This window comes from Dermacentor andersoni, chromosome 10 (genome assembly GCF_023375885.2).
Source record: "Dermacentor andersoni chromosome 10, qqDerAnde1_hic_scaffold, whole genome shotgun sequence".
Classification (NCBI taxonomy): domain Eukaryota; kingdom Metazoa; phylum Arthropoda; class Arachnida; order Ixodida; family Ixodidae; genus Dermacentor; species Dermacentor andersoni.
Window position 1 is genome coordinate 113,274,291 of NC_092823.1, and position 25,687 is coordinate 113,299,977.

Sequence of the window (25,687 nt, forward strand, 5' to 3'; positions counted from 1 at the left end):
GTTTTATTGAAATTTTATTAGACTTAATTTTAAGAATTAGTTTTGCTACAAAATTTTGCGAGAATGAGGCTGCGGTCCTTGGCAAGTGAGCAAGTAAGCGTGCGCTTTGTGGTGTATCCCTCGTTTAAGTTTTCAACGTGTGTGCAGTTGCCCTAATCGCCGGTATGTTTTCTTCTTTTTTCAAGCGATGAAAACGAAGTATCGTGCCGTAAAATGTCAGCGTGAACGCGTGCTGTTCCAAACATTTGCTCACGAAGTCCCTGCAGGGTCGGCATGGATGGCGACGGTAGCTCTTGTTCGGGAAGCACGTGTGACTTGCTTAGGTCTGAATTGACGTCAACGCCCTGTCCGAGCATTATTACTTGTTGTCGTGACTGCGATGCCCACTTAGAGCTAAGATTTTGATATAACGTTGTTTCACTTAGCACGAAGCGAGACGCGTATCGCGATCGTAGAGCGTAACCGGTGCCGGTGTCGCAACTAATTCATTTGCCGGCTCTTGGAGAACGTTCGCGAAAGTTAAGCAGTCGTGATTTTTCGCTCGCGCATTCACAATTTGCGTGCGCGTGGATCGGGATGTTGGTAGCCTGCAGATTTAACGGAGATTTAGCGGAACGACTGCGTAGCGTTGTCGTGGGCGTATGACAGACTCCGAAGGCAGTGCCGATTCCTTTTATGGTCACGATTTTCATGGCCGCTCTACCAGGCTTAGGAGACTTTCCGGGCGGTCAAATTTGTTTCTTACGTGGTTTAACCGTATTGCAAGCTTCTTTTTTTAAATCGAAAGTAACAAACAGTTTCTGATTGGGCCGATGGGCCCCCAACGAGTACTAAAATGACGCCCTGTTGGGGAGAGGGAGAACTCGTTACGGGAGCGCAGCATAGCACTTTATGTAGGGGAGCGTTTTAAACCTGTAGTTACTTACTTTGCTGTTGTTAAACTGGTTATACCGGCGGCCGAAATGTGTGCGTCACGGGTAACATGTTACAGTTAAAGGTGAATGCCTGCAACAGTTTTTATTTATTGTGCTTGCCTTCACTTTCTTTTTCTTCCAGATGAGGAATATAATTTTGCTTGCGCGAGCACAGACCTCCAACCTGCCGCACTTGCCCAGAGATGCTAGGTCGCATTTTTGATTCTGGTTAAAGTGTAATGCTAAATAACGCTCACTTAGTTGGACGTGGGTCCGATGTTGAGGAACACCAACTGATCAAAGTAACCTTCCGCTGCAGTGTCTCCTGATAGCCCAGGTGTTAGTCCCGGCACATTAAACTGCACTAGTCAGTGAACTTGCTTCCGCATTGAACCTGTGTGGCCAGCACATTATAGACTTTCTGTAGTCCTCTGTACTCTGTTTCAAACATAGCTGGCAATTCTACGAAAGCTACAAGACTTCTCCCACTACTCGCATTTGCGGCCAAAAAACTGTGCGTCACATATGAAACAAAGAGTATGGGTCATGTAATATAACACTAAGTTTTGCACCTTTATGTTGCACCATATGCTGCAACTATTGTGTGGCAGCAGTTGTAGATCGATACCCCTTTACTACTGAGCAAAGGGTGTTATACGGTTTTGTGACCAGCAGCTGCTATGCACAGCTTGACCTCACATACTCGCATATGTTGCTTATTGGCAGCACAAAGGTGCACAAATAATGCACGATTTGAGTCCAAAGACTTACAGTTGTAAAGTGTTGCAGATCAAAACCAACTGTACTGCAAAACATGCAGAGTGCGACTTCTATGACCACACTGCCTGTGTAGCTTCTGCAGTGTTGCCCACAAAGTATGAGTATGAAACAGGAGTAACGATTTCATTCTTTCACACAGTGGTTGTTCCATCCTTGCAGGCTAACGATGTCACAAATGGGCAGTTTGAATGCTGTGCGGATCCTCAAAGGTGAGGCCGAAGAGGAAAAGGCGGAGACGGCACGGCTGTCCTCATTCGTGGGTGCAATCGCGATTGGCGACCTGATGAAGAGCACACTGGGACCCAAGGGGATGGTGAGCTGGTCAGCTTACTCGTCTGACTCACTCTGCTGTCATGTTGCGCTAAACTGTATCGGTGGTTTGAATCGCAGTGAGCATTCAGGTGACATTGTGGACACGATCTTCGAATTTCATTCACAACTTCTACAATGCTGCTGGAGATAGGTGGCTTGGATCGCTGTGTGATTTTTTCCTGTGCCAAGCTAACATGGTGGCCACGGTGATATCAGCATGTTCATGTGCATTCATGTCCCTTATGAGAGCCAATTACGTCTATTGAAAATTGTCTTATAACTTTTTTTTTTAATCTTCAGTCAGTTTTGTCAAGCCTCCAAAATGTGGACTCCATGCACAAGCTCTTTCCGTAGGAACGTCAGAAATGAGAACATCAACAATTTCATGCCTAGTATCTTGAAAAGCACCCATACAGCCACTTGAAGTATACTGGATGTAAAACATTATGAAAATCAAAAGAAACTAACCTGCCTCACGACAACATACTGACACCAAGAGCAAACACACTAACACACGTCCGTCTACCTTCCAGCTCATTTGATGAAAAGGCCTTATGCATATTCTAACCTGCATCACAGATCCACTCAGGAGTAAGGTAACAAGGTGGGCAAGTGTATCAGAATTCATCGTACTTTTGGTAACAGCGCAAAAGCAACACGGACAAAAGGAAGAAGAGCACGACAACACGACTTTTACTCACAACTGATATTTTATTCCGGAAGTTCACACACATATACAGTAAAACTTCGTTAAACCGTACCCGCTTAAACAGTAGTTTCGTTTTAAAAGTAGTAAAGTCAAATCCCCGATTCAGCGGCCATTGAACATAATGTGTTTTGCATCCGCAGAAACCGTACCAGCTTATTGCGTACGCATCAGTTAAAACGTAGCGTTTCCACTTTTTGTTGCGCAAACACGACGGTGCGTCGTCTCCATCAGGCGGCCCGGCAGAACAACAAGCCTCAGAGATCGGAACAACGGCCTCCAAGCGCCCTGCGCGTTTGTGCGTGAAGCCACATCAACATCATTTCGGCGCCGTGCCAAAGAGATGCTAGAGAGCGTTGTGCAAGCGAGGACTCGCATCATGCCGAAGCTCGGATTAAAAAAAGCCACTGAGTGCTCAGCATAGAAGAAAAATTAGACATTGTCTGTGCTATCGAACATGACATGGAGAAGTCGGCGCTGGCACGCGACGGCGATCTGCTGTTGACTACGGTGTGTGGCATTTGGAATGCGAAGAAGTTGCTCAGCAGCGCTGCTGCGACTGCGAAGAGATGTCGGCTACGAGGTTCGACGTTTCGCCATCGTTGCCCCTGTCATTGCCGAAGTGTAGACTAGCGACAGTGATGAGGATGGCACGGAAAGCGACAGCACGGGCGATTTAGGCATGACACTGGCAGAAGCTGTGCGTTACGTCAGCCTCATGAATGCAATCGTCGCGACGAGAACAGCACCCGGCAATGAAAAAGGCGCCCCGGGACTTCTGCAGCACCACTGCGCGGATGCACGGAAAATACGTAACACCAACAAGGAATCTGCCACGCCAGTGTTTGCTGGCACGCAGCTTCAGTAAGTTTGAGGCCACTGTCGTCGTGCTGGGCCGCCGCGGCATCAAACAAAAATAACACTTTTGTCGTGCAAAGTGAATAAATACTGCACGTTTTTTTCTCCTTTCATCGCACTTGAGTTCCGTTTTCGACAGGTAAGTATGCAATCTCATGCTAATTCGGTTAAACAGTATGACCGTTTAGTGCGTACTTTTTACAAGCTCCAGCCAACTACAGTTTAACGAGGTTTCATTGTATACGAACTGAAGTCGAAAAACCCAGGCCTTCGCAAGACACATGGTATGTGTAGGTGATGTAATTATCAGAACTGATATAAATAGTAAAATTCTTTCTCGAGAAGAATGACCGATGGTTCATGTGTACGTGTGCCCCCTCCCCCTCAATCTTTATGTTGTATGCTTCTGCTGTTTCTCTTGACATCTGGCTTGTATGTTTGAAGATAATAGAAGTTTCGTTAAATATAGGAACACAGCCACATGATTTGCAATGCACAAAAAGATGCAATAGCGCAGCCCTTGTAGAGATAACTGATGTTCTCCAAGGCAAACATTAATGAAGCACGTCATTTGCCCAACATAGTTATTACAGTGCAGTCCACTAATAACACTGCCGCATATAACGATATATCGGTTATAACGATGAGCTGACTTCAGAGTATCAACTTATGCATTAGGGCTATGAGAAAAAGCCATATATAACAATGTTATTCACCGCATATCGGATATAACAATAGAAATTCTGCCTGTTGGGCGGCGTTTTCCATGCAGAATAATTGTGAAATCTGTGTTGCTCATCATCATCAGCCTGGTTACGCCCACTGCAGGGCAAAGGCCTCTACCATACTCCTCCAACTGCCCCGGTCATGTACTAATTGTGGCCATGTTGACCCTCCAAACTTCCTGATCTCATCTGCCCACCTAACTTTCTGTCGCCCCCTGCTACGCTTCCCTTCCCTCGGAATCCAGTCCGTAACCCTTAATGACCATCGGTTATCTTCCCTCCTCATTGCATGTCCTGCCCATGCCCATTTCTTTTTCTTGATTTCAACTAAGATGTCATTAACGCGCGTTTGTTCCCTCACCCAATCTGCTCTTTTCTTATCCCTTAACGTTACACCTATCATTATTCTTTCCATAGCTCGTTGCGTCGTCCTCAATTTAAGTAGAACCCTTTTCGTAAGCCTCCAGGTTTCGGCCCTGTACGTGAGTACTGGTAAGACACAGCTGTTATACACTTTTCTCTTGAGGGATAATGGCAACCTGCTGTTCATGATCTGCGAATGCCTGCCAAACGCACCCCAGCCCATTCTTATTCTTCTGATTATTTCACTCTCATGATCCGGTTCAGCAGTCACTACCTGTCCTAAGTAGATGTATTCCCTTACCACTTCCAGTGCCTCGCTACCTATCGTAAACTGCTGTTCCCGTCCGAGACTGTTAAACATTAGTTTAGTTTTCTGCAGATTAATTTTTAGTCCCACCCTTCTGCCCTGCCTCTCCAGGTCAGTGAGCATGCATTGCAGTTGGTCCCCTGAGTTACTAAGCAAGGCAATATCATCAGCGAAGTGCAAGTTACTAAGGTATTCTCCATTTACTCTTATTCCCAATTCTTCCCAATCCAGGTCTCTGAATACCTCCTGTAAACACGCTGTGAATAGCATTGGAGAGATTGTATCTCCCTGCCTGACGCCTTTCTTTATTGGGATTTTGTTGCTTTCTTTATGGAGAACTACAGTGGCTGTGGATCCGCTATAGATATCTTTCAGTATTTTTACATACGGCTCGTCTACACCCTGATTCCGCAATGCCTCCATGACTGCTGAATCACCTGATTGATAGTGTGAATATGATCTATTGTTGAGTAGCCTTTACGGAATCCTGCCTGGTCCTTTGGTTGACAGAAGTCTAAGGTGTTCCTCATTCTATTTGTAATTACCTTAGTAAATACTTTGTAGGCAACGGACAGTAAGCTGATCGGTCTACAATTTTTCAAGTCTTTGGAGTCCCCTTTCTTATGGATTAGGATTATGTTAGCGTTTTTCCAAGATTCCGGTGCGCTCGAAGTCATGAGGCATTGCGTATACAGGGTGGCCAGTTTTTCTAGAACAATCTGCCCACCGTCCTTCAACAAATCTGCTGTTACCTGATCCTCCCCAGCTGCCTTCCCCCTTTGCATAGCTCCCAAGGCTTTCCTTACTTCTTCCGGCGTTACTTGTGGGATTTCGAATTCCTCTAGACTATTCTCTCTTCCATTATCATCGTGGGTGCCACTCGTACTGTATAAATCTCTATAGAACTCCTCAGCCACTTGAACTATCTCATCCATATTAGTAATGATATTGCCGGCTTTGTCTCTTAACGCATACATCTGATTCTTGCCAATTCCTAGTTTCTTCTTCACTGCTTTTAGGCTTCCTCCGTTCCTGAGAGCTTGTTCAATTCTATCCATGTTATACTTCCTTATGTCTTCTGTGTTGCTAAGTTCCTCTTAACCGATACAGGGCGAAAAGTTTGCCTATGCGAGTTCGTATCTGCTGCCATTACCGCGCAACGCGCCCCACAAGATGGCGCCAGCTGGTTCGCGTTCGTGTCGCCGGCGAGCATCCAGAGAAGAAAAAAAAAAGTGCGAAGCAAATCGCACCTGCGCTCCCGTTCTACCATGTATAAGGGCACCATAGTCATTCTTCACGGAAAGAGTTTCGTTATTTATATCTATCCTTATAGTTACGTCATTGACTCGTACCATGTGTGCTCCACATGAACTTCCTGAATAAAATATCAGTTGCAAGTCAGCACTGTGTTGTCGTGTTTTTCTCCTCTTTTGTCCATGTTGCTTTTGCGCTGTTACCAGAAGTACGACCAATCATAAGTGTTTGGCTGCGACACATTCTGAAAATTATTTTTCCTCGGTGCTTTTGCTTGGGATGCAGAATCATGCATGAAGCCCCTAAAGGGGATATACATATGTGAGCAGCCTATGTAGGCATGGGAATTCCCTCCCTCCCCCCCCCCCCCTTCAAGTGGAGGAATCTCCTAGCATGAAATGTAACTGTTTCAAGCTATGGGTGAAAACTAATTGCTTTTTGACATCCCTTGGTTGGACCCTTGAGTCACATGAATGCATTCTGTGTGCGACCGAGGTTGTTGATTATGGAGGTGGGAAGTGGGTTCACCGTCCTCCCTCTCGCTGTTGTCCAGGATAAGATCCTGATGTGCCAGGGACGCCAGGAGGGAAAAGTTGAGGTGACCAACGACGGGGCCACCATCCTCAAGGCAGTAGGTGTTGACAACCCAGCTGCCAAGATCCTCGTCGGTAAGTCAGCTCCCTCTTTATCTCACAACCAGCACAGTCGTCTAGAGGATTGAGGTAAAGATGAACAATTGTCTGAAAAAGCGTTGGTGCTTCATGCTTCATTTAGAAGAATCATTATTGCAGCTTACCCTCCAGAAATAAGAACAATAAATTGGAAGAATGAATTAAGATTGCATCACATAACGAGTGAAAAGAATGAGGGGAACTTAGGGGCCTGATTTCTTTTTTTTTTCTTTGATAGTACTGCATGCAGCCAATAGGGAGGTCTAAACATAGTTTCGCCAAATGGCTTTGTGTAGCCAGAACCCCATGTCCCGCTTGTGTGCCTTTGTGTACCCTAGAAAAAGAGTTGAGGTTTTAATGTTACGCTTCAACAGAACACCCTTATCGAGTTTCTACATCAGTCTCGTAACTCTTGTTATATGGTAAGCAGAGCCACAAGGTTGGTTGATACTCCTTGAACCATACAGAAGCCTGAGGAACTGAGAAGCCAGAGTCATGAGGAACTGATATTTTCCAAATCTTTGCAGAAACTTAATTGAAGTCGTGTCGCATAAAATTTGAACCCAAGGAGATAAACAGAAGTTAACCTCATATCCGAAATAACCACATAACACTAATAAATGTTCCAGTTTACAACACCATACCTTGAAGAATAAACATTTAAAAAAATTTTTTGTCAGCACGATCTCTGTGTTGAGCATGTGGTGACAAACTTCACACCACTTCAAAAGCCATCAATCTAACCTGCATACGTGATATCTGGACCAATCACTAATGAGCCACCCATACGAACATATTAGCGGCAAGCATTCTGTTACGGCTTGTGGCTCATTACCATATCGACCAGTGGAGCATTTTCATGACGGCCACACTGCCTATAACATTAGGCCTAATGAGTGCTTCTTCACTGGCCTCGGCAACTTAAGTTAGGTTGGTGCCGAATCGCCCCAGTTCTGTTTGCAGCAGCCATGCGACATTTGAAAAGCCTACGAACTGTCTAGCAAATGAGAGCAAATGCACAGGATGATGGGAAAGTCGTTCACGGCCACCATCTTTATGCCACATCGCATGGCAACCTCTCATTCCCAACGCCGTTCGTAGACTCGCATCATCAATCCCCCGTTTTCTTTTTTTTAGCTTTGAGCACCCTGTCACAATACAGTCAACATCCAATTGTTTGGACTCCCTAGGGGCTACCAAATCGTCTGAAAAGTTGGGTAGTCCTAAAGAACGAATGCATGTTTTTTACTGCTCCTAAAGGCTTCGTTTGCCACACGCCCGTCCAAAGTAGCTCTGAAGGCCTGCCATCAGTGTATCAGTGCTCGTACTGTGATAGGAGACTGCAGGTGCCCCTTCTCACCCTTGGCATGCTTCGCTGCAATACTTTGCGTTTGCTTCACTGCAAAACACTGCTGTACTGAGGCGGAGCTGTTTTGGAAATTGGCATTATGCAATGCGCCATGCTTCTTGAGCAAGCAAGGCATTGACGAGGAACACAAAGGCGGAGTCTGCACCATTGCTAACGACAGCAAATTGATTCTATGGAAAGCACGGCACCGAACAGAAAGAAGCTTGTTAGCGAACGTCGAAGTAGCTAGGCCTTGCGTTGTCACGGTGTTGGCTACAGCGTTGCTTGTGAAAGCACTGGTTAGAAAAGGCGAGATAATAAAAATGGTGGCACGGCTGGATATGAGTAATGCTGTTTCGGACCTGCAGTCATGGCAAAAAGTAGGAAAATTGGACGGCAAAGGTATTTTACATCGGAAATTTCAGACATTCTTATACATTGACTCTGTGGGATAAATTGCGGTGCCACGAAGACGTCCGAATTATCAGGTGACCGGAAGATTGGACATTGACTGTACTAGCTTTAGGTTTACACAGTGAGCGCAAAAGTGTCATGGCCGTTTGCATGCATTTGCCGGGCTGCTGATAAATGAGGGGCGAGGGGAGCAAGCGACACGTCTATAGGGTCACATGCCGTGACCCTCCAGATATCAAAATATTCAACAGGTAGCAGATCATGCCGAAGCTGACAATAAAACGGCATGGACGGTACCTGGCTCTTGTACTGTTGGCGCCAGATACTCGCCGAGCCTGGATCGAGTCGCGTGATGCACAGTCCTTTCGTCCGTCGTGCAGATTGGCCTTATGACAACCCACCTGCCATAAAACTGAAATAGCTATTCTGTATTTTAGAGAAAAACCGGAAAGCAAGACTTCCTATGCAATAAATGAAAGATTGTCGGAAAACACATGTCCACTATTAGAGAGAACCTCGTTGGTATTCAGTGCAACAAAATGCCACTAATTCATTAGCTTCAAAAAAAAAACTTTATTCTATTCCAAAATTCTATTGATAAAAAAAATTTCAGACCTTCATATGATATACAAGAACTGAGCTATAATCTGTGCTGGCATACTGATTTGGTCTTCCCTTTAGTAAGAGTAGACTGTAATGTATATCTTTGTTTCCATGTACCTAAGTTACTAATAGGTTGCTACACTCTTGTTTTGGAATGCTAGGAGACTCCGAGCATGAGCAGCACTTCTTTCTTGCCCAAAATTTGTAAGCATTAAATTTTGTGAAAGAAATTTAGATATTCAATATTCGGCTTGTTTTTCTTGATTCGATACAATAGTCTATTTGAAATAGACTACAGTGAAACCTCGTTAAACCGTAGTTGGCCGGAGCTCGGAAAAAGTATGTGCTAAACGGTAGTACTGTTTAATCGAATAGCATGAGATCGCCCACTTATCTGTCGAAAACGAACTCAGAGAGAGTGCGATGAAAGGGGAAAAAACATGCAGTATTTATTCACTTCGCGTGACAAAAGTGTTATTTTCGTTTGATGTCGCAGCGGCCTAGCACAACGACGACAGCGGCCTCAAACTTACTGAAGCTGCGTGCCAGCTTTTCAGCCGGCCCCCTCTTCTCGGCAAACACTCGCATGGCAGATTCCTTGTTGGTGTTACTTTTTCTCCATGCATGCACGCGGTAGTGCTGCAGAAGTCCCGGGGCGCCTTTTTCAATACCGGGTGCCGGAGTTTGGAATACTTTTCGTTTGGAATAGAGTTACGTTATTGCACCCCTGTTCTTGTCGCGACGATTGCATTCATGAGGCTGATGTAACGAGCAGCTGCTGCCACTGTCGGGCCTGAATCGCCCGTGCTGTCGCTTTCCGTGTCATCCTCATCACTGTCGCTAGTCGACACTCCGGCAACAACAGAGGCAACGATGGCGAAAAGCCGAACCTCGTAGCCAACATCTCTTCTCGGTCGCAGCAGCGCTGCCGAGCAGGTTCTTCGCATTCCAAATGCCACACACTGTAGTCAACAGCAGATCCCTGTTGCGTGCCAGCGCCGACTTCGTGTAACGTTCGATAGCACGGACGATGTCTATTTGTTCTTCTATGCTGAGCACCCGGCGTCTTTTTTATCCGAGCTTCGGAACGCCGCGAGTCCTTGCTTGCACGACGCCATTACGCTCTCTGGCACGGCGTCGAAATGATGTTGATGTTGATGTGGCTTCACGCACAAACGCACAGGGCACTTGGAGGCCGTTGTTCCGATCTCTGAGGCTTGTTGTTCTGCCGGGCCGCCCGCCGGAGACGGTGCACCGCCGTGTTTGTGCAATGAAAAGTTGAAACGCTACGTTTTAACCGATGCGTACTCAATAAGCTGGTACGGTTTATGCGGATACAAAACACATTATGTTCAATGGCCGCTGAGTTGGGGATTTGACGTTACTACTTTTAAAACGAAACTACTGTTTAAGCGGGTACAGTTTAACAAGGTTTTACTGTATTCGGTATTCACACACCCCTAAAAAGAAACGAAGCTTGAAACGCGACAACCTGCGACATGTATCTGTGTCTCCTCTTTGCTCTCTGTGCAGACATCTCGAAGGTGCAAGACGACGAGGTGGGCGACGGGACGACCTCCGTGGCGGTGCTGGCGGCCGAGCTGCTCAAGGAAGCTGAGAACCTGGTCAGCATGAAGATCCACCCACAGACAATCATTGCAGGGTGGCGCCAGGCCACAGCGGTCGCTCGACAGGCCCTGGAATCTTTTGCAGAGGACCACAGGTGGGTGTGTCTGTTTTAGGCCTGAGCTGCCGGGCTGGCTGTGGCTGTAGCAGGTGCTTTGGGGTGGGGGTGGGATGCAGAAATTCTTACCATATTTATTCGAATGTAAGAGGATAGCTTTTTTTCTTTTTTAATATGTATATACCAAGCTTTAGGGTCAGCCTAGATTCGTGGATATTAAAAAACGAGTTTTTTTATTGAAATTGATAAATACGATGCATAGCTAGCATCATCTAGAAAAGCCAGTGGCCACCTGAAGTACACGAGCGACGTCGCCATTTTGACCTGTGTCATATCAATGTGTGGCATGGCGTTATTGTAATGGCACTAAACAGGCGATGCCACTATGCTGCCGCTTTCATATGAAGAGTTGTGGTAGCCGCATAGGCATCGTCACACGTTCAAGCCGAGCAAGACTTCGGCATCGATGAGAAAAATGTCCACCGTTGGAGGGGGCTTATTGCGTGCGCCAGCCGCATTGAGGAGGTGACAGCAATAGGGAAAATTGCAGCATAGAATGAGCTCGGCGTGTTCATACTGAATAAATGCCGTTTTCATTTTCTGAATGCTGTCCTCGCTTTTTTGTTTGGCCTACATTCGACCGAGAGTTTTTTTTTTTTTTTCTGGTTTCAGACTTTCGGAGGTCGGCTTACAATGGGGGCTGGCCTAGATTCGAGTAAATATGGTGGTATATACTTGGAATTACGTGCGGTTGTGCCATGTCATTTCTGGTATGTCATTGAGCGTCTTTCTGCATTCCTTGGGGAGGCGAACTACAACGAAACCTTGTTAAACTGTAGTTGGCCGGAGCTCGGAAACAGTATGTACTAAACGGTAGTACAGCTTAACCGGAATAGCATGAGATAGCCCCCTTACCTGTCAAAAACGGAAGGGAGAGTGAGACGAAAGGAGAAAAAACGGCAGTTACAGTAGAACCCCGCTATTACGTTCCTCAGTGCTGCGTTTTCCCGGCTGCTACGTCGCTTTCATCCGGTCCCGGCATAGCTTCCATAGGATCCAATGTATAAGGAACCCCGCTGTTACCTAGTAGCTGTGAAAACGTTCCCGCATGATGCGTCGCAACCCGAACCCGCCTGGGCTAAAGTAGGCAACGTGCTCCAACCGCCATTTTCGCTTTTGATGAGTTTTGACCGGGCTTGGCCAGGCTTGGCTATGGAACTGGCTGCAAAAAGCCGCACGCCAGTTCGAGAGGCCGCCACTAGGTGGCCATTCGTTAAAAATGCTCTCACTATCATCACTGTGATTACGGTCACCGCATGGTTTGTTGGACGGCTCGACTCACGGAGGAAGGAAACTCCGGAGAGGCCCTGACGTCACTCTTTGCGGAGCTGTAGCTAAAGGGAAGCCGGAAGTTGGCGTTGCTCACGGCGTTGCTCCGTCTATCGGGCCAGCTCTCCTCTCTTGTTTACATTTCTCGCGAAACCACGCCGCGCTGCGCGCAACCGGGCTGCTCGGACGCGCGCGCTTCGCAGCAATACTAAACAATCGTTAGCACGTTAGCATGATTACGCCAAAGAGGGCAACATTTCCCGCGGATATTCCTTTGTCCGTTGCCATTGCCGTGGCGCGGTGACGACGAGGAGCACGAGCCGCATGATGCCGGGGAGTTGCCAAATCCTAGCTTTGGAGAAGCCGTCGCGGCTGTGGCCCTCCTTCGCAGGTACGTCGCACCTCACGGCGACGCTGACAGCAATGCGTCCTTCCAGGCTATTGAGAAACGTGTGGTGATTTCTAGCGAGCGAAAGAAATGGCAAGCCACCATTCTAGATTTCTTTCTAAGTTCTAAGCGCACTCTGTGGAAATAAATTGTTTGTAGTTGAAGCTGCACTTTTTTCATTCATTTTCTGAGCTTTCCTCACTGTTGCGTTTTCCCGGCTGTTACGTTTTTTTTCCTTGGTAGTGCGAAAAACGTATGAACGGGGTTCCACTGTATTTATTTACTTCACGCGACAAAAGTGTTATCTTCGTTTGATGCCGCCGCAGCCTAGCAGCGATGACAGTGGCCTCAAACTTACTGAAGCTGCGAGCCAGCTTTTCAACCAGCCCCCTCTTCTCGGCAAACACTCGCATTGCAGATTCCTCGTTACTGTGGCATATTCTCTGTGCGCAGGCGTGGTAGTGTTGCAGAAGTCACTGGGCACCTTTTCATTGTGGGGTGCTGTTCTCGTCGCGACGATTTCATTCGTGAGGCTGACGTAACGCGCGGCTTCCGCCACTGTCGGGCCTGAATCACCTGTGCTGTCGCTTTCCATGTCATCCTTATCACTGTCGCTAGGCAACACTTCGGCGAAACAGAGGCAACGATGATGAAAAGTCGAACCTCACAGCCGACATCTCTTTGCGGTCGCAGCAGCGCTACCAAGCAATTTCACATTCCAAATGCCACACACCCTAGTCAACAGTAGACCCATGTCGCGTGCCAGCGCCGACTTCTTCGTGTCACGTTCGACAGCACGAACGATGTCTAATTTTTCTTCTATGCGAAGCACCCGGTGTCTTTTTTATCCGAGCTTCGGCATGACGCGAGTCCTCGCTTACACGATGCCACCACGCTCTCTGGGGCGGCACCGAAATGATGTTGATGTTAATGTGGCTTCATGCACAAACACACAGGGTGCTTGGAGGCCGTTCAGATCTCTGAGGCTTGTTATTCTGCCGGGCCACCCAATGGAGACGAAGCACCGCCGTGTTTGCGCGACGAAAAGTGGAAACACTACGTGTTAACTGATACGTACGCAATAAGCTGGTACGGTTTATGCAGCTACAAAACATATTATGTTCAATGGCCGCTGAGTCAGGGATTTGACTTGGAAGAGTCTCTTGCTTCTGCATTCTTACAGTGACGGTTGCTCTTGATATGCTCGTCAATAGTTGACTTGTGCCGATGGTCAACTGCTCTCGCACATACTCGGCACAAAAGGACTCCTACATCTTCGTAAAAGCTGTCGTTCTTGTATTCTCGAGCACATTCTTCGGCTGTCTTGCTCAAATGAGATCCTGTGGGAGCCATCTTGATTACCAACTCGAAACACAAAGCAAACAGTAAAATGACGCACTTTCTGTTAAAGCAAACGTTGGATGGATTGATGACTACGGCTACGGCTGAGCCCTTTGATTCGGATGGCAGGTGTGCCACCTAGCCAATTTTTTTTTATAAGGCGAGAATATTTAAATATGAAATTGAATTTCTTCATCAGTAAAAGGTGTTAAAACAATAGAAACGCTCTTACTATTAATTACTAAGAAAATACTACTTTTCCGTCACCTTTGGCAGCTTTCACTTGATCTGTCATTCTTAAGATGCGTAGCACCATCTTGTGAAAACTGCGAGAAACAGCGTTTCACTGCTGCTTCAAAAAGCAGCTTTCTTTTTTTTAAATTGCGTTTCCACAAAAAAACATCAATTCCGTGATTTTCCACGGAATCGCGGAAAGCCAGGGCCTCTAGTGATAGTAGTACCGAAAGTTACTGCTCGAGAATATCGTCTGTGAATAAAATTTACCTTGCAGATTGCAGAAGCCATCGTTGCTGATGGCCATTATGGAACACATGTGGCAGAAATTCACTGCGCATTTTTTATTGGAATGCACTGTTATGGTCTTGATGGCTCATCTAAGCTTCATTTACACCAATTCCCAAAGTGAATGGGATCTGTGTGGTTATTTTTTCTTGTTTGCTGTCACCATTAATTTATACCATTGACTGTCAGCTATAGTTCTTTGTTGTTTATGATGTAGTCCCATTCCTGTGGTCTTTAGAAACGAACTGCCACCTTTGCCCCTCAGTGCCGACGAGGCTCGTTTCCGGGAGGACATACTGAACATAGCCCGCACAACACTGGGCTCCAAGATCCTGGCGCAGCACAAGGAGTTCTTCGCCCAGCTGGCCTTTGATGCCGTCATGCGGCTGAAAGGCTCGGGCAACCTGGACGCCATTCAGATCCTCAAACGGCTGGGCAGCAACCTCACCGACTCCTTCCTGGCCGAGGGTGAGCGATGGAATACTTCTCTTGTGCCATACCTACTGGAATGTTCCGTATTCTATGCTAATGCAGTTAAAAAGTGATATAACAAAGTATCTAAATTTTCATAACTTCTCATTCATAGAGCACCATGTATTTAGAACCTTATATAACGAAATGTGTTTGCATGCAATTTCAATGTAATGAAGTTTAGCTTCCACAGCAAAGGAATGCTGAGAAAATAAATGGAAACTTCTGCAGATGCAGATGGTCAAATGATTGGATTACAAGCGACTGCTTGCAAACGCACTTTAAATCACGCGCGGCGCAACAAGAGTGACTGCTGAAGGGAAGCCACATCATGTTCCGTATAAAGTCCAACTGCGATGAGAGCCTACCATGCCCCGCCCACTTTGTGCTTTTGGTGCGAGTGAAAGTGTGCGAGGGTGAGAAATAAAGATGGTGGCTTAACGCACGGGTGGCCGCCGCCTCCCTGGCCGAGCAGAGGGAAAGGTGGGAGCTCGCTTGCGGAAAGATAGGGAAGAGGGGGTTAAGTTGGTGCACGTCTCGGCCGCGGCTGTACATGGCTGTAAGCGCGGCCGAGTGCATACACAAACACGCACCCTACTTTAGAGGTAATCTTCCGCATGTGCAAAGAGTTGGTGTGTCAAGACAGCGTGACATCGTGTAAGCTGTCTTTCCACGCGTTTAGTATTGAAGCGTAGTTCGGTGACCCATTTGTGCGAGAGGCAGATGAAGCATTCTATCCCCGCTGCAGCCACTTTTCATGATCGCATTGTCGAAATGCCAATGACGCTATCAGCCGTGGGGGCAGAGTGCACACGAAAGTGTGGCTGGGGGCACCGCTTAATTCGTACCGCCTATGTGAAGATATCATCAACGTGGCATGAAACCATATCATTCGTTGCCGACTCCCAAATTCGTCAAAATGAATTGTTTTCTCCTACAAATTTGCTTTTTTCGGTTTCCGGATAATTGGCAAAATTCTGCGGCCCTTTCTCGTGTAGAAAACCGATCGGCGACTGTACTTATCTGCATAAAAAGACGAATTTCAATACAAAGAAATTTCGATGTAAAGAAGCAAATTGACCATTTTACTTACTTTGTTATATCGAGCCATCCCCATAATTGTGAGCTCCATGTAAAGAAGGGATTGCGGTGATTGACCTTGATGTAACAAATTTGCGACACTGATCATTTATTATCTTGGATGGTAACGTTATTGAAAATTTGTATGCAAAATGCGTACGTTTTGTAATGAAAAAATATATTGGATATTGGCAGGCTGCGAGAGGAATGCATCCGATCGCATTCGAGCGAATGTGTGCCACTCAGCGGCAAGCGTAGCAGCCTCATTGCATGGCTTTCGAGATTGCAGTTTGCCGGGCAGCCAGTCCGGCAGACCATCTTGAAAGCCGCACTCTGCAGCTTTTGCTTATGTAATTGTGCCATGAGGTGGCACTACTATGCCTGCTCTGTTTCGTGCTCATGTTGGGCTTATTCCTGCCTTGGCGTGGCAACGGGCATGCTCTCATTGTTGGCGCTGCCAGTTCTTTGTAAATATACGAGTTGCATGATCAAAAAGCACAAACTTTTGTCTGCTGAAGAGAAACTTGCAATTGTGGATGCGGTTCTCACAGTTGGCAAAGATGTCGCTGCCCGGTTCCACAGTACAGCCAGCACCCTATCCACAATTTTCAGTTTGAGAGAAAGTATCCACAACGCAGTGGAGTCGGGCACAAGTTGCATGAAAAAGAGGCTGAAGCCGTCTACGTACGCCGATACAGACAAGGCTGTTTTTACATTGTTTCTGGACACGAGCATCAAATGTGCTTATAACTGGCGCGATCCTGCAGCAAAAAGCTAATGATGTTGCAAGCATCCTTGGCCACGACGGCTGGTTATTAAGTTTAAATACAGTAGAACCCCGCTGTTACGTTCCTCAGTGCTGCGTTTTCCCGGCTGCTACGTCGCTTTCATCTTGTCCCGGCATAGCTTCTATAGGATCCAATGTATAAGGAACCCCGCTGTTACGTAGTACAGTCGAAACCCGCAATAACGAAATCGCTGGGGAAAGCAAAACATTTCGCTTTTGCGGGAATTTCGTTAGCGCAAGAATGAGGCAGAAAAGACAGGGAAGGGAACTGGCTTGCAAAAAAAAAAAGAAATTTATTGCCAAAAGTCAGTCAGCTTACTTTGCCTAGCCTTGCCTTGCAGCAATTTTACTGCTCTCGACTCGCACTGCAAGAAGTGGTCCATTGCCACGTCGTCATCATGCTCACCGAAAAATGATCGAATTACATCGAAGGCATTCAACACATCCCGCGGGTTCGCAGTCCTCTCTTGATTTGGTGTCTGGTGGTCGTCGGCGTCGTCGGCACCTTGGCAAACGCTACTTATGATGACTTCATCAGTCACCTCTTCATGGACGACAACACCTTCATCCACACAAAGGAACTCATCGATGCTGAGGCCATCCGGAACACCATCTGTCACGGCAGAAAGTTCATCCCATGTGTGTGCCAGCGATGGCGGCACTGCGCCTTCAGCACTGTCAACTAGTGCACCTTCAGGCGAATCTTCTTGCGATGCCACTGGATCAGTGCATGATGCTTGCCGAGTGGCAATGAAGCCGGCATGATTAAAACAATTAGCTATCATGCCTGGCGACGTCGCAACCCATGCGGCGGCCATCATCTCAAGCGCCATGAACATGTCCACTACGGTGGGACGCTTCAACTGGAGGTTCAGCAGCAGACGCTGAATCAGCCTCTCCTTGTAGGCGCACTTGACGCTACGAATGACGCCTCGATCAAGCGGCTGCAGCACGGAAGTGCAGTTCGGTGGAAAAAAAACCAAGCGCACGTTTCCCAGTTCCACGTCATCGACATGATGGGCACTGCAATTGTCCACAAAAAGGCAGACCGATCTGCCTGCCTTCCGCATGTCCGTATCGAAGGCCTCGAGCCAGCTGCCAAATATGGCCCGGGTCATCCATGCCTTCAGGTTCGCGGTGTACTGTACGGGCAGCCGATGATTTCCCTTGAAGCAGCGGGGCTTCTTACTTCTGCCGATCACAAGTAGTGGCCGTTTATCTGTGCCGTCCATGTTGGTGCACAACAAAATTGTTACACGCCGCTTGCTGTGTTTCCCCCCGCGGCATTCTTGGCCTTTTAAGGGGGGACGCGGGGATCAGATCGCGAAAATCGCAAAAAAGATCGATTTTTGGCAACGACGCGTTTCGGTATCTGCAATGCCTAATCTACATTGTATCAAAATGACTTGACTGAAAACGCACTAAAAGTGCCCGAAAAAAATTAATTTATCAGTGCGTAGGGCGAGAAAACAGCTTTAAATCGCGTAAAATCACCGCAGTTCGCGGAGCCCTAACTCGTCTTTCCCGCCACCGATCGCCGCCATCTTGGTATCGTTCGAACGCTCGAAGTTTCGCCATTCCGTTTCTGAATTCTTCGGTCGTCGCCATCTTGTAACAAACGCACAAACACAAAAGAAGCGCGGGTCTGCTAGAGGCGGTCACACGGGCCCTGCGATGAAAGCGGGCCTCCGATTGGTTGCCGTACTGAAAGGCGTCTCGCCATTGGTTGCTGCTGCAGCAGCGGGCAAGCTGGCAACCACAGCGGACGGCAGTCTGTGTTCTGTGCGGCAGTTGTCTGCTTTGAAAACCACGCCGGCGTCGTTCTTCGCTTGACACTCGCAGAATTCGGATTTATGAAAGCTCCCAGGTGAGTGATGGATCGTCGCTCGTTCGAAAAGAACTTTTAAATGAAGCATGCTTTCGCAAAACGGAAGCGCAAGCCTCCTACGGCGAGAAAAAGACGGCGGCCAGCGGGAGAAGCGGAGAACCCGACTGAACACGCGGATAACGTGCCGCGTTATCTTGCACCGTGCTATTCCAGCAGCGAAACCGACAATCGCCCTGTGACATCGATACTGATAACTAAGCCACCGGAAGGCGTGCCAATGGAGGCTCTCGCACCTGTGCGTACGGCCGCGCGAGTCAGCAACCGAGATCGCGTTGTTGTAGGCGACGCGGGTCGAAGGTCTCCATCGCCGGCAGAGACGGTGTGCATTTCCGATGCATCGTGCGACAAGGACACGCAGCCTGCGAGTGAGCCCCAACCGTCGACGAGCTACATACTGTATGGTGACTCAAGGCTCACCAGACGAATCGTCGCACGATTCAGACGCACCTCGAGCCGCGTTTTGTGTCGGCGGTGACTGCAGAAGCGCAGGCATGCAGCGTTCGCGACTCCCTTCGCGCAGTGTCCGCGACTGAGCGGAAGCAGCAATGCCACGAACAAATTTAGGCCCCTTGTGACTGCGAGTTCATTATTATGCCTGTTTCCGCGATGAACTCTTTGATCGCTAAAGCTCTGTGCCCAAGATGCCAACAGCGTTCTGTGGGTGTACACTGCGATACCAGGTTCGGCCTGGCAGTGAAAATGGTGGTCATGCACTACTCCAAACGGCGCAAGAAAAGGATAAAGAACGCCTGAAGAAGGCATCCAAAGCCCACCAAATAAAGAGGCATAGGTGTAAGAAGATGCCTGACAGCAATGATTCAAAATATTACAGCCCTGGCGCTTTTTAATAAATTTGCACTGCTTTTAAAACTTTGCAGCCATTTTTCTCAATTGCATTTTTTTTGTCATTCACCTCGCTCGTGGAAAGCGTAGCACAACAATGGCTGGACCGATTTTGGTCCAGTTTGTTTTGCTGTGATCCACAAGCTGTGCTGTACTTAAAGACAGTCTTGAAATGTTTCTTTATCTTTCCATTATTTAATTATTTCACAATTACTACATGGCTCCATGCAGTGAAGCACAGTCATGTGCATGTTATGTTGAGCAAAAAATTATAAGCGCACTAAAAAAAAAATCGAACACTGTCTTGATGTAGATTAGACATCTGGGCAAACATGCAAAGTATTTCCAGCTCCCTGTCATGTTTCGTTACTGTGCCAGGCTTTCCACAAGCAAGGAACTTATAAATTCTTATAGAACAAAAACTAATTAAGATATCCTAACGAAATTTTAGAATTGTCTCTTTATTGCAATGTGCAGTGTGTGTGCCAAATTTCAGCCCTTTCTGTCAAGAAACAAAAAAGTTAATTCTGATCCCCTCCTCCCCCCTTAAGGGGAGACGCTCCTCAGAAACCTTCTTTTTTTAATATTAATGCTAGACAAATGAAAATTGTACCACTTATATAGCTTGATATCCTCATTCCAAATCTGTTTTTAGTTTTAGGATAGCTTGATGCTTTCATGTCCTAAGTGCCATGCATAAGTGAAAAACAGTGCATGTTTGTGCAGCTAGTGGACCTAGCAGTTGGCATGATATAGCAGTGCAAAATGGCTTTTCTTGTCCCTAACACTCCACTGAGTGCTAATAACCAAGATAATGCAATTCGCTTGACAGGCAACATTTTGAGAGAATTTCATATCTGATGCTTCGTTTTCAGTGACTGGTACCCAAGGGTATTGAACATTTCCATTCTTAAAAATAAACTGGTTGCACTAAAATCTATATCAGTGCATTCTACACATCTTAAAGATGATGCACACCAAATTTGGTCTTGATTGGACCACAATAAGTACATCAAATGTCGTGCACAAAAGCCATGTTTGGCCAAAAATATGAAGCTGAGAAAAACACGATTGAAAGTTATAAAAGTTCTTTATTTGTGTTGTAGCGCTGAAATCTACATAAAAATTGCACATAATGCAGGCCAGGGTATCTAGATCCAGTGCACTACTTTAGAATTCACCTGCGCCATATGTCGTTCTCTCATAGAGTCTAAGTGAGCACCATGCTGACCCACTTCCTGCGCTGTTACTTTCCGAGCCAACTCCAAGTTCAGCCACTGCTCTTGTAGCAGCGAGGTGCACTTTCTTTGTTATGGCGGTGAACGATTTATGGTGCATCGGTTTTGGTAAACCAAGAACTGCACAAAATCGGACGAGTTGATTGTGTACAGCTCTAAATGCGCGCGCCGCAACCACTGCCTTGATATTCACGGCGAAACTCTCTCTTGGGCTGGCCGAAGGGCGCGCTCCACCGTTAGCGTCGTCTACCGGAGATGCACGCCGCGACGAATACGTCGACGAGATAACGGACGTGGTACACGCTGCATTGTTGCAACACAATCCCAAAAACGACGCGAGTCGTTTCCGTTTTTTGGCCAACTCACGGATAAAAAGGTCGCGCCGTCAGCACGCCGGACATGCCGCGGCGCTCACGTTCGCGACGCCGATCTCGCAGATAAAGGTCGCGCCGTCTCCTCGTTGCTCCTATCTTGATTGTCGAAGATTATCTACTTTTTCTCCGATGCGCTGACGAATTCATCTACGCTGTCAACGAAACTTGAGCTGCCGGCCGGCTCTGAACCGTCGAAAGCGTCGCCGTCACCTAGGTTAGGCTTAGCTGCCGCGGACGTCTCCATTGCACGCCGCTTGACTTTGCGGCGAGTCCCCTTGAACTTGTGCTTCGACCGATACTTTCGAGATCGAAAATCGCGTTTCTTCACGGGATCCATCGAAACAAGGAGCAGAAAAATGCCTGAAAGCCTGGGAACACGTCGAGAGAGCGGCGCGTCGCAGAAAGAGCAGACAACCTGCGGCCGCGTCGCGCGGTAGCAGCCAATGGCGTGGCCGGAATCGCACCACGTGATTTAGAAATCCAGCGAAAAAGCTCGGCTTTGGCGGTGAAATGTTGTTTTTATTATTACTTCCTGGGGAGATTGTGACGCGGCAAAGCCGACCTCGGAGAGAAAAAGCGTAGGCCTACTGCCTTGCACAAGCCCAATAGTTTGCGACGCCGCGATTTGACGCATCACGCGCTGGAAAATGGGCCAGATTTGCACCTTTTCTCGCCACCTCGGGTGCTTTCACCGAGTTTATTTATAATTTCCCAATCATTTACGGCTCTGATTTCTTTATATGTGAAAGAGGAGGGATCAATCTTGCTGAAACAGTCAAAAACATGAAACTGACTTTTCTCATGAAAATCGCCGTTTTTCGACCCACGTCTCCCCTTAAGGGGGGACACGGGTCTTGAAGACGAAAAAATTACGAAAATGTCGATTTTTTAATTTTGCTATGATCGCGTTCAGCACATCATTCTGCACCTGCTCACAAAAAATTAGCGCTTAAAAACTCATAGTTTTCCTAAAAAGTAAGCTTTATTATGCGACCGCGCGAGTTTGATGCGCGAGAAACGCCTCAAAGTAGCCAATTTGGCGCCGTTCGTAACTTCGCAACCATTCAGCGGAGCCCGGCCATATTGGTCTCCTTCGAAAGTGCGTCCTTCGGGCTTTCTTTCCCGCCAAGCGCGAGCATTCAAATCTACGCTGCGCAGGGCTGTCGAACAAGAAAGAAATACGAAATCTTGCTGTCTGATTGGTCCGCAGCCGACATGTGACAAAATGGTGGCTTGTCATTGGCTGTTCGCAGTTTCAATGGCGCCTTGGGCGCCTGGCACAAGCAAGGTGTCGCCATCTTGTCATAGACTGTCATCGAACACCGGCGAGCGCTATGCCTAACGACTATCGGAAGTTCCGCACCGTGTACAAGTTCGGCAAAAAACGACGAAAATGTGCCGCAAAGATGAGAGTTGTACCGCTGCCGTCGATGGAAACGATAGCGAGCGTCGAAACAGCAGAAGAGAGCTCGACATCGACAAAATGCGTGCCGGCAGCCGACGCGGACGCCTTGGATGTTGCCCCGACAGTTGTGATAACGGCCTCGGCAGAGAGTTCTACATCGACGGAAGGCGCGCTGGCAGCCGGCGAGGACGCCTTTGATGTTGCCCCGACAGTTGCGATAACGGCCTCAGCAGAGAGTTTGGCAACGACGGAAGGCGCGCTGGCAAACGACGCGGACGCCATGGACGTTGTCCCAGCAGTTGCGATAGCGGCCCCGCAGGACAACGGAGCCGTGCGGCCCCAACGCACAAGGCTTGATTCAGCTGTTTTGACGAGTGCAGATTGTGCCGTCCGGGAGCAGCGAGCGCAGCAGAGAATTTCTGAACTCCCGTCGGTTTCGGCGACAGAACGAAAAACGAAGTGCCTCGCGAGTGAGTGCAGTGCCGAGAGTTCTCCCACGACGTATACGATTGTCGACATGGACGCTGTGAACATCTTGTTTGAAGTTGCTGTTTGCCGAGTGTGCGGTGGAGCACTGACTATTGAAAGGGACACGCGTGAGTACGGCATAGCCGTGAAACTGAAAGTGTTGTGCAGCAATTGTGGGGAACTTCGTTGGCAGTGGAGCTCGCGACGAATTGCAGGATCGGCGAACTGCAATCCATTCGAAATAAATCTTCTTGCGGCGCGCGCTGTGCAGAGCACGGGAAACGGGCAAAGTGCCCTAAATGATATTTTTCCGCAATAGGAGTGTCCCACAGAGGTATGCATAACAAGACATACCAGCATTATTTGAAAAGCAAGCTGAACCCAGCAGCAACCAGAGCATGCACAGAGAACTTGGAAAAGTGTGCCGCTGCCGCAAAAGAGCTTTACAAAGAGCTAAATTTTGGAAACCCGGGCAACATTGCCGTTTGTTTTGACGGCACATGGCACACCAGAGGCCACACATCTCGCATTGGGGTGGCCACTGTAGTTGAGCTGTTCTCGGGGTATGGGCTTGATTATGTTGTCCTCTCCAATTTCTGCCTCGGCTGCGAGTGTGGACCAAAACCAGACAGCCCAGGTTATGCTGAATGGAAGGCAAAACATTCTTGCAAAAAAAAAAACACTAGCTGCAAGGCAGGCCAAATGGAAGTTGAGGCAGCGAAGATACTGTTTCAACGTTCACTCACACTACATGGCCTCAGGTATACCACCATGCTCTGTGATGGGGACAGCAGGTCCTTTAATGCTATTGAAGAAGCCAAAGTTTACGGCTTTATTGCAGTTAAAAAGGAAGACTGCACAAATCATGTGCAGAAGCGCATGGGCACGGCACTTCGTAACCTTGTGCAAAAGCACAAGTCTGATGAACCTGTACAGCGCATTAGTGGCAAAGGACGGCTGACCGGAGACCTGATCACAAAGTTCTCCAGCTATTATGGATGGGCGATCAAGTCTTTTGCTGGAGATGTTGAAAAAATGCACAACGCTGTATGGGCCACATTCTATCACATTACATCGACGGATGAGCGGCCCAATCACAACTTCTGCCCGCATGGTCCGAACTCGTGGTGCAAGTATAACTCTGCCATGGCAAAAAATGAGCCACCACCAAAAAGCAGGTACAACCTGCCAGAAGTGGTTACCAATGCACTGCGTCCAGTCTTTGAGCGCCTGGCTGATAAAAAACTGCTACAACGGTGCCAGCGAGGGCGGACGCAGAATGCCAATGAGGCACTGCACTCTGTGATTTATTGAAAATAACATTTTCAGTTTCTATAACCATTTTTCTATCTGATACCCAAATATCATCACTGTAAACCACTTAGAAGTGCTCTAAAAAATTCGTTTTATCAACCAAGGTGGCGAAAAATCTCGAGGAAATCAAGAAAGAATAGCGTTTTTCACGGCACAATATCTCCGGAACGGCGCAACCGAGCGCCGCCATCTTGGTCTCGTTGGAAAGCGCATTTCTCCGTCTTCAAATCTGCCGCTTCAGCGATCTCCTCCATACAGAAACAAGCGCACAAAAAGCAAATGATTGAGGGTCGTGCCGGATTCTGCAATTGGCCCCGCCCGCCACGTGACTCCAGCGCGGTTCGCCATTGGTCCGGCGCTGGCGTCGTCTGCTCGGCTCTTTGCACCTCGCGAGTTTGAGTCTCCACTCGCCGTAATCTCAACGTGTCAAAACGGGCGCTACGCGGACATCACAGTAGCGTGGCCGATCCCTACGCTTGTGGACGTTTCAGACTCTTGGTTAAGCAATCCGAGCATCGGCGACGCGGACTTCGCGGCCAAGATTCGCTCGCGGAATCCTCGGACATGCGGCTAAGCCTTTCAGCAGTCGGTGTTTCGCATTCATGACACATTCGTATTGCACATGCAATCCTCAGAAATGCGGCTTAACATTTCACGCATAGGGAGTCTCCGACTCGGCGATCATGCACATCGCGCGCAGACTTCTCAGACCGTCACCTAATCATTTTGTGCATCGGCGCCTCCGACTGCGCGAATAAGCAGATCGAGTGTCAACTCGTGGAGCCCACGGCTAGGAATTTGGCGCGTCGGCACGTAGGACTGCACGAATGAGCGCGTCGAGTGTCGACTCCTCGAGCCCGCGACTAGGCATTTCGCGCGTCGACACCTCGGTCTGCGCGAATAAGCGCATCGCGCGTCGGCTCCTTGTATCCGCGGCTATGCATTTCGCACATCGGCACTTCGGACGCGCAACCAAGCACATTTGTGCGTTCACTCTATTATCATATTGTCACAATAGCTTGTAACAATATCTATCATACCACCCCTTCATAAAGAGAACCTCATCATGAGCTCTGTTGATTAGGCCCCTTGGGCTGGCACACACCTGGCTGCAGAAGTGATCGAGGCATCATACAGAAGTAAAATTCTGGAAAGCACCTAGCAGCTGCGTATCTATCACTGGCTCTCTGATCGTAAGTTCCACAGCCACTGTCAGGTGAACATGACTTGGAAGGCTGCTTACACTCAGAGCCTTCATTCAGTAACATGGTCAATTCTACCAAATGAAAAATGCCTCACT

At 47.9% G+C, this 25,687-nt stretch overlaps 1 protein-coding gene across 2 annotated transcripts in view; it reads left to right on the forward strand.

The window, feature by feature from the left end:
• The first annotated feature begins 75 nt into the window (after positions 1-75).
• CCT2 (chaperonin containing TCP1 subunit 2) overlaps positions 76-25,687 on the forward strand; it is a 60,043-nt gene continuing 34,431 nt past the window's right edge. The window contains exons 1-5 of one of the 2 annotated variants that reach the window (XM_050192155.2): positions 76-162; positions 1,854-2,007; positions 6,773-6,887; positions 10,789-10,978; positions 14,785-14,987. In XM_050192155.2, coding sequence (XP_050048112.1) covers positions 1,861-2,007; positions 6,773-6,887; positions 10,789-10,978; positions 14,785-14,987 — 655 coding nt within the window. In that variant the 5' untranslated portion in view covers positions 76-162; positions 1,854-1,860. Of the gene's footprint in view, positions 163-258; positions 324-1,853; positions 2,008-6,772; positions 6,888-10,788; positions 10,979-14,784; positions 14,988-25,687 lie in introns of those variants that run through there. The other variant, XM_050192154.1, reaches the window with a different exon arrangement.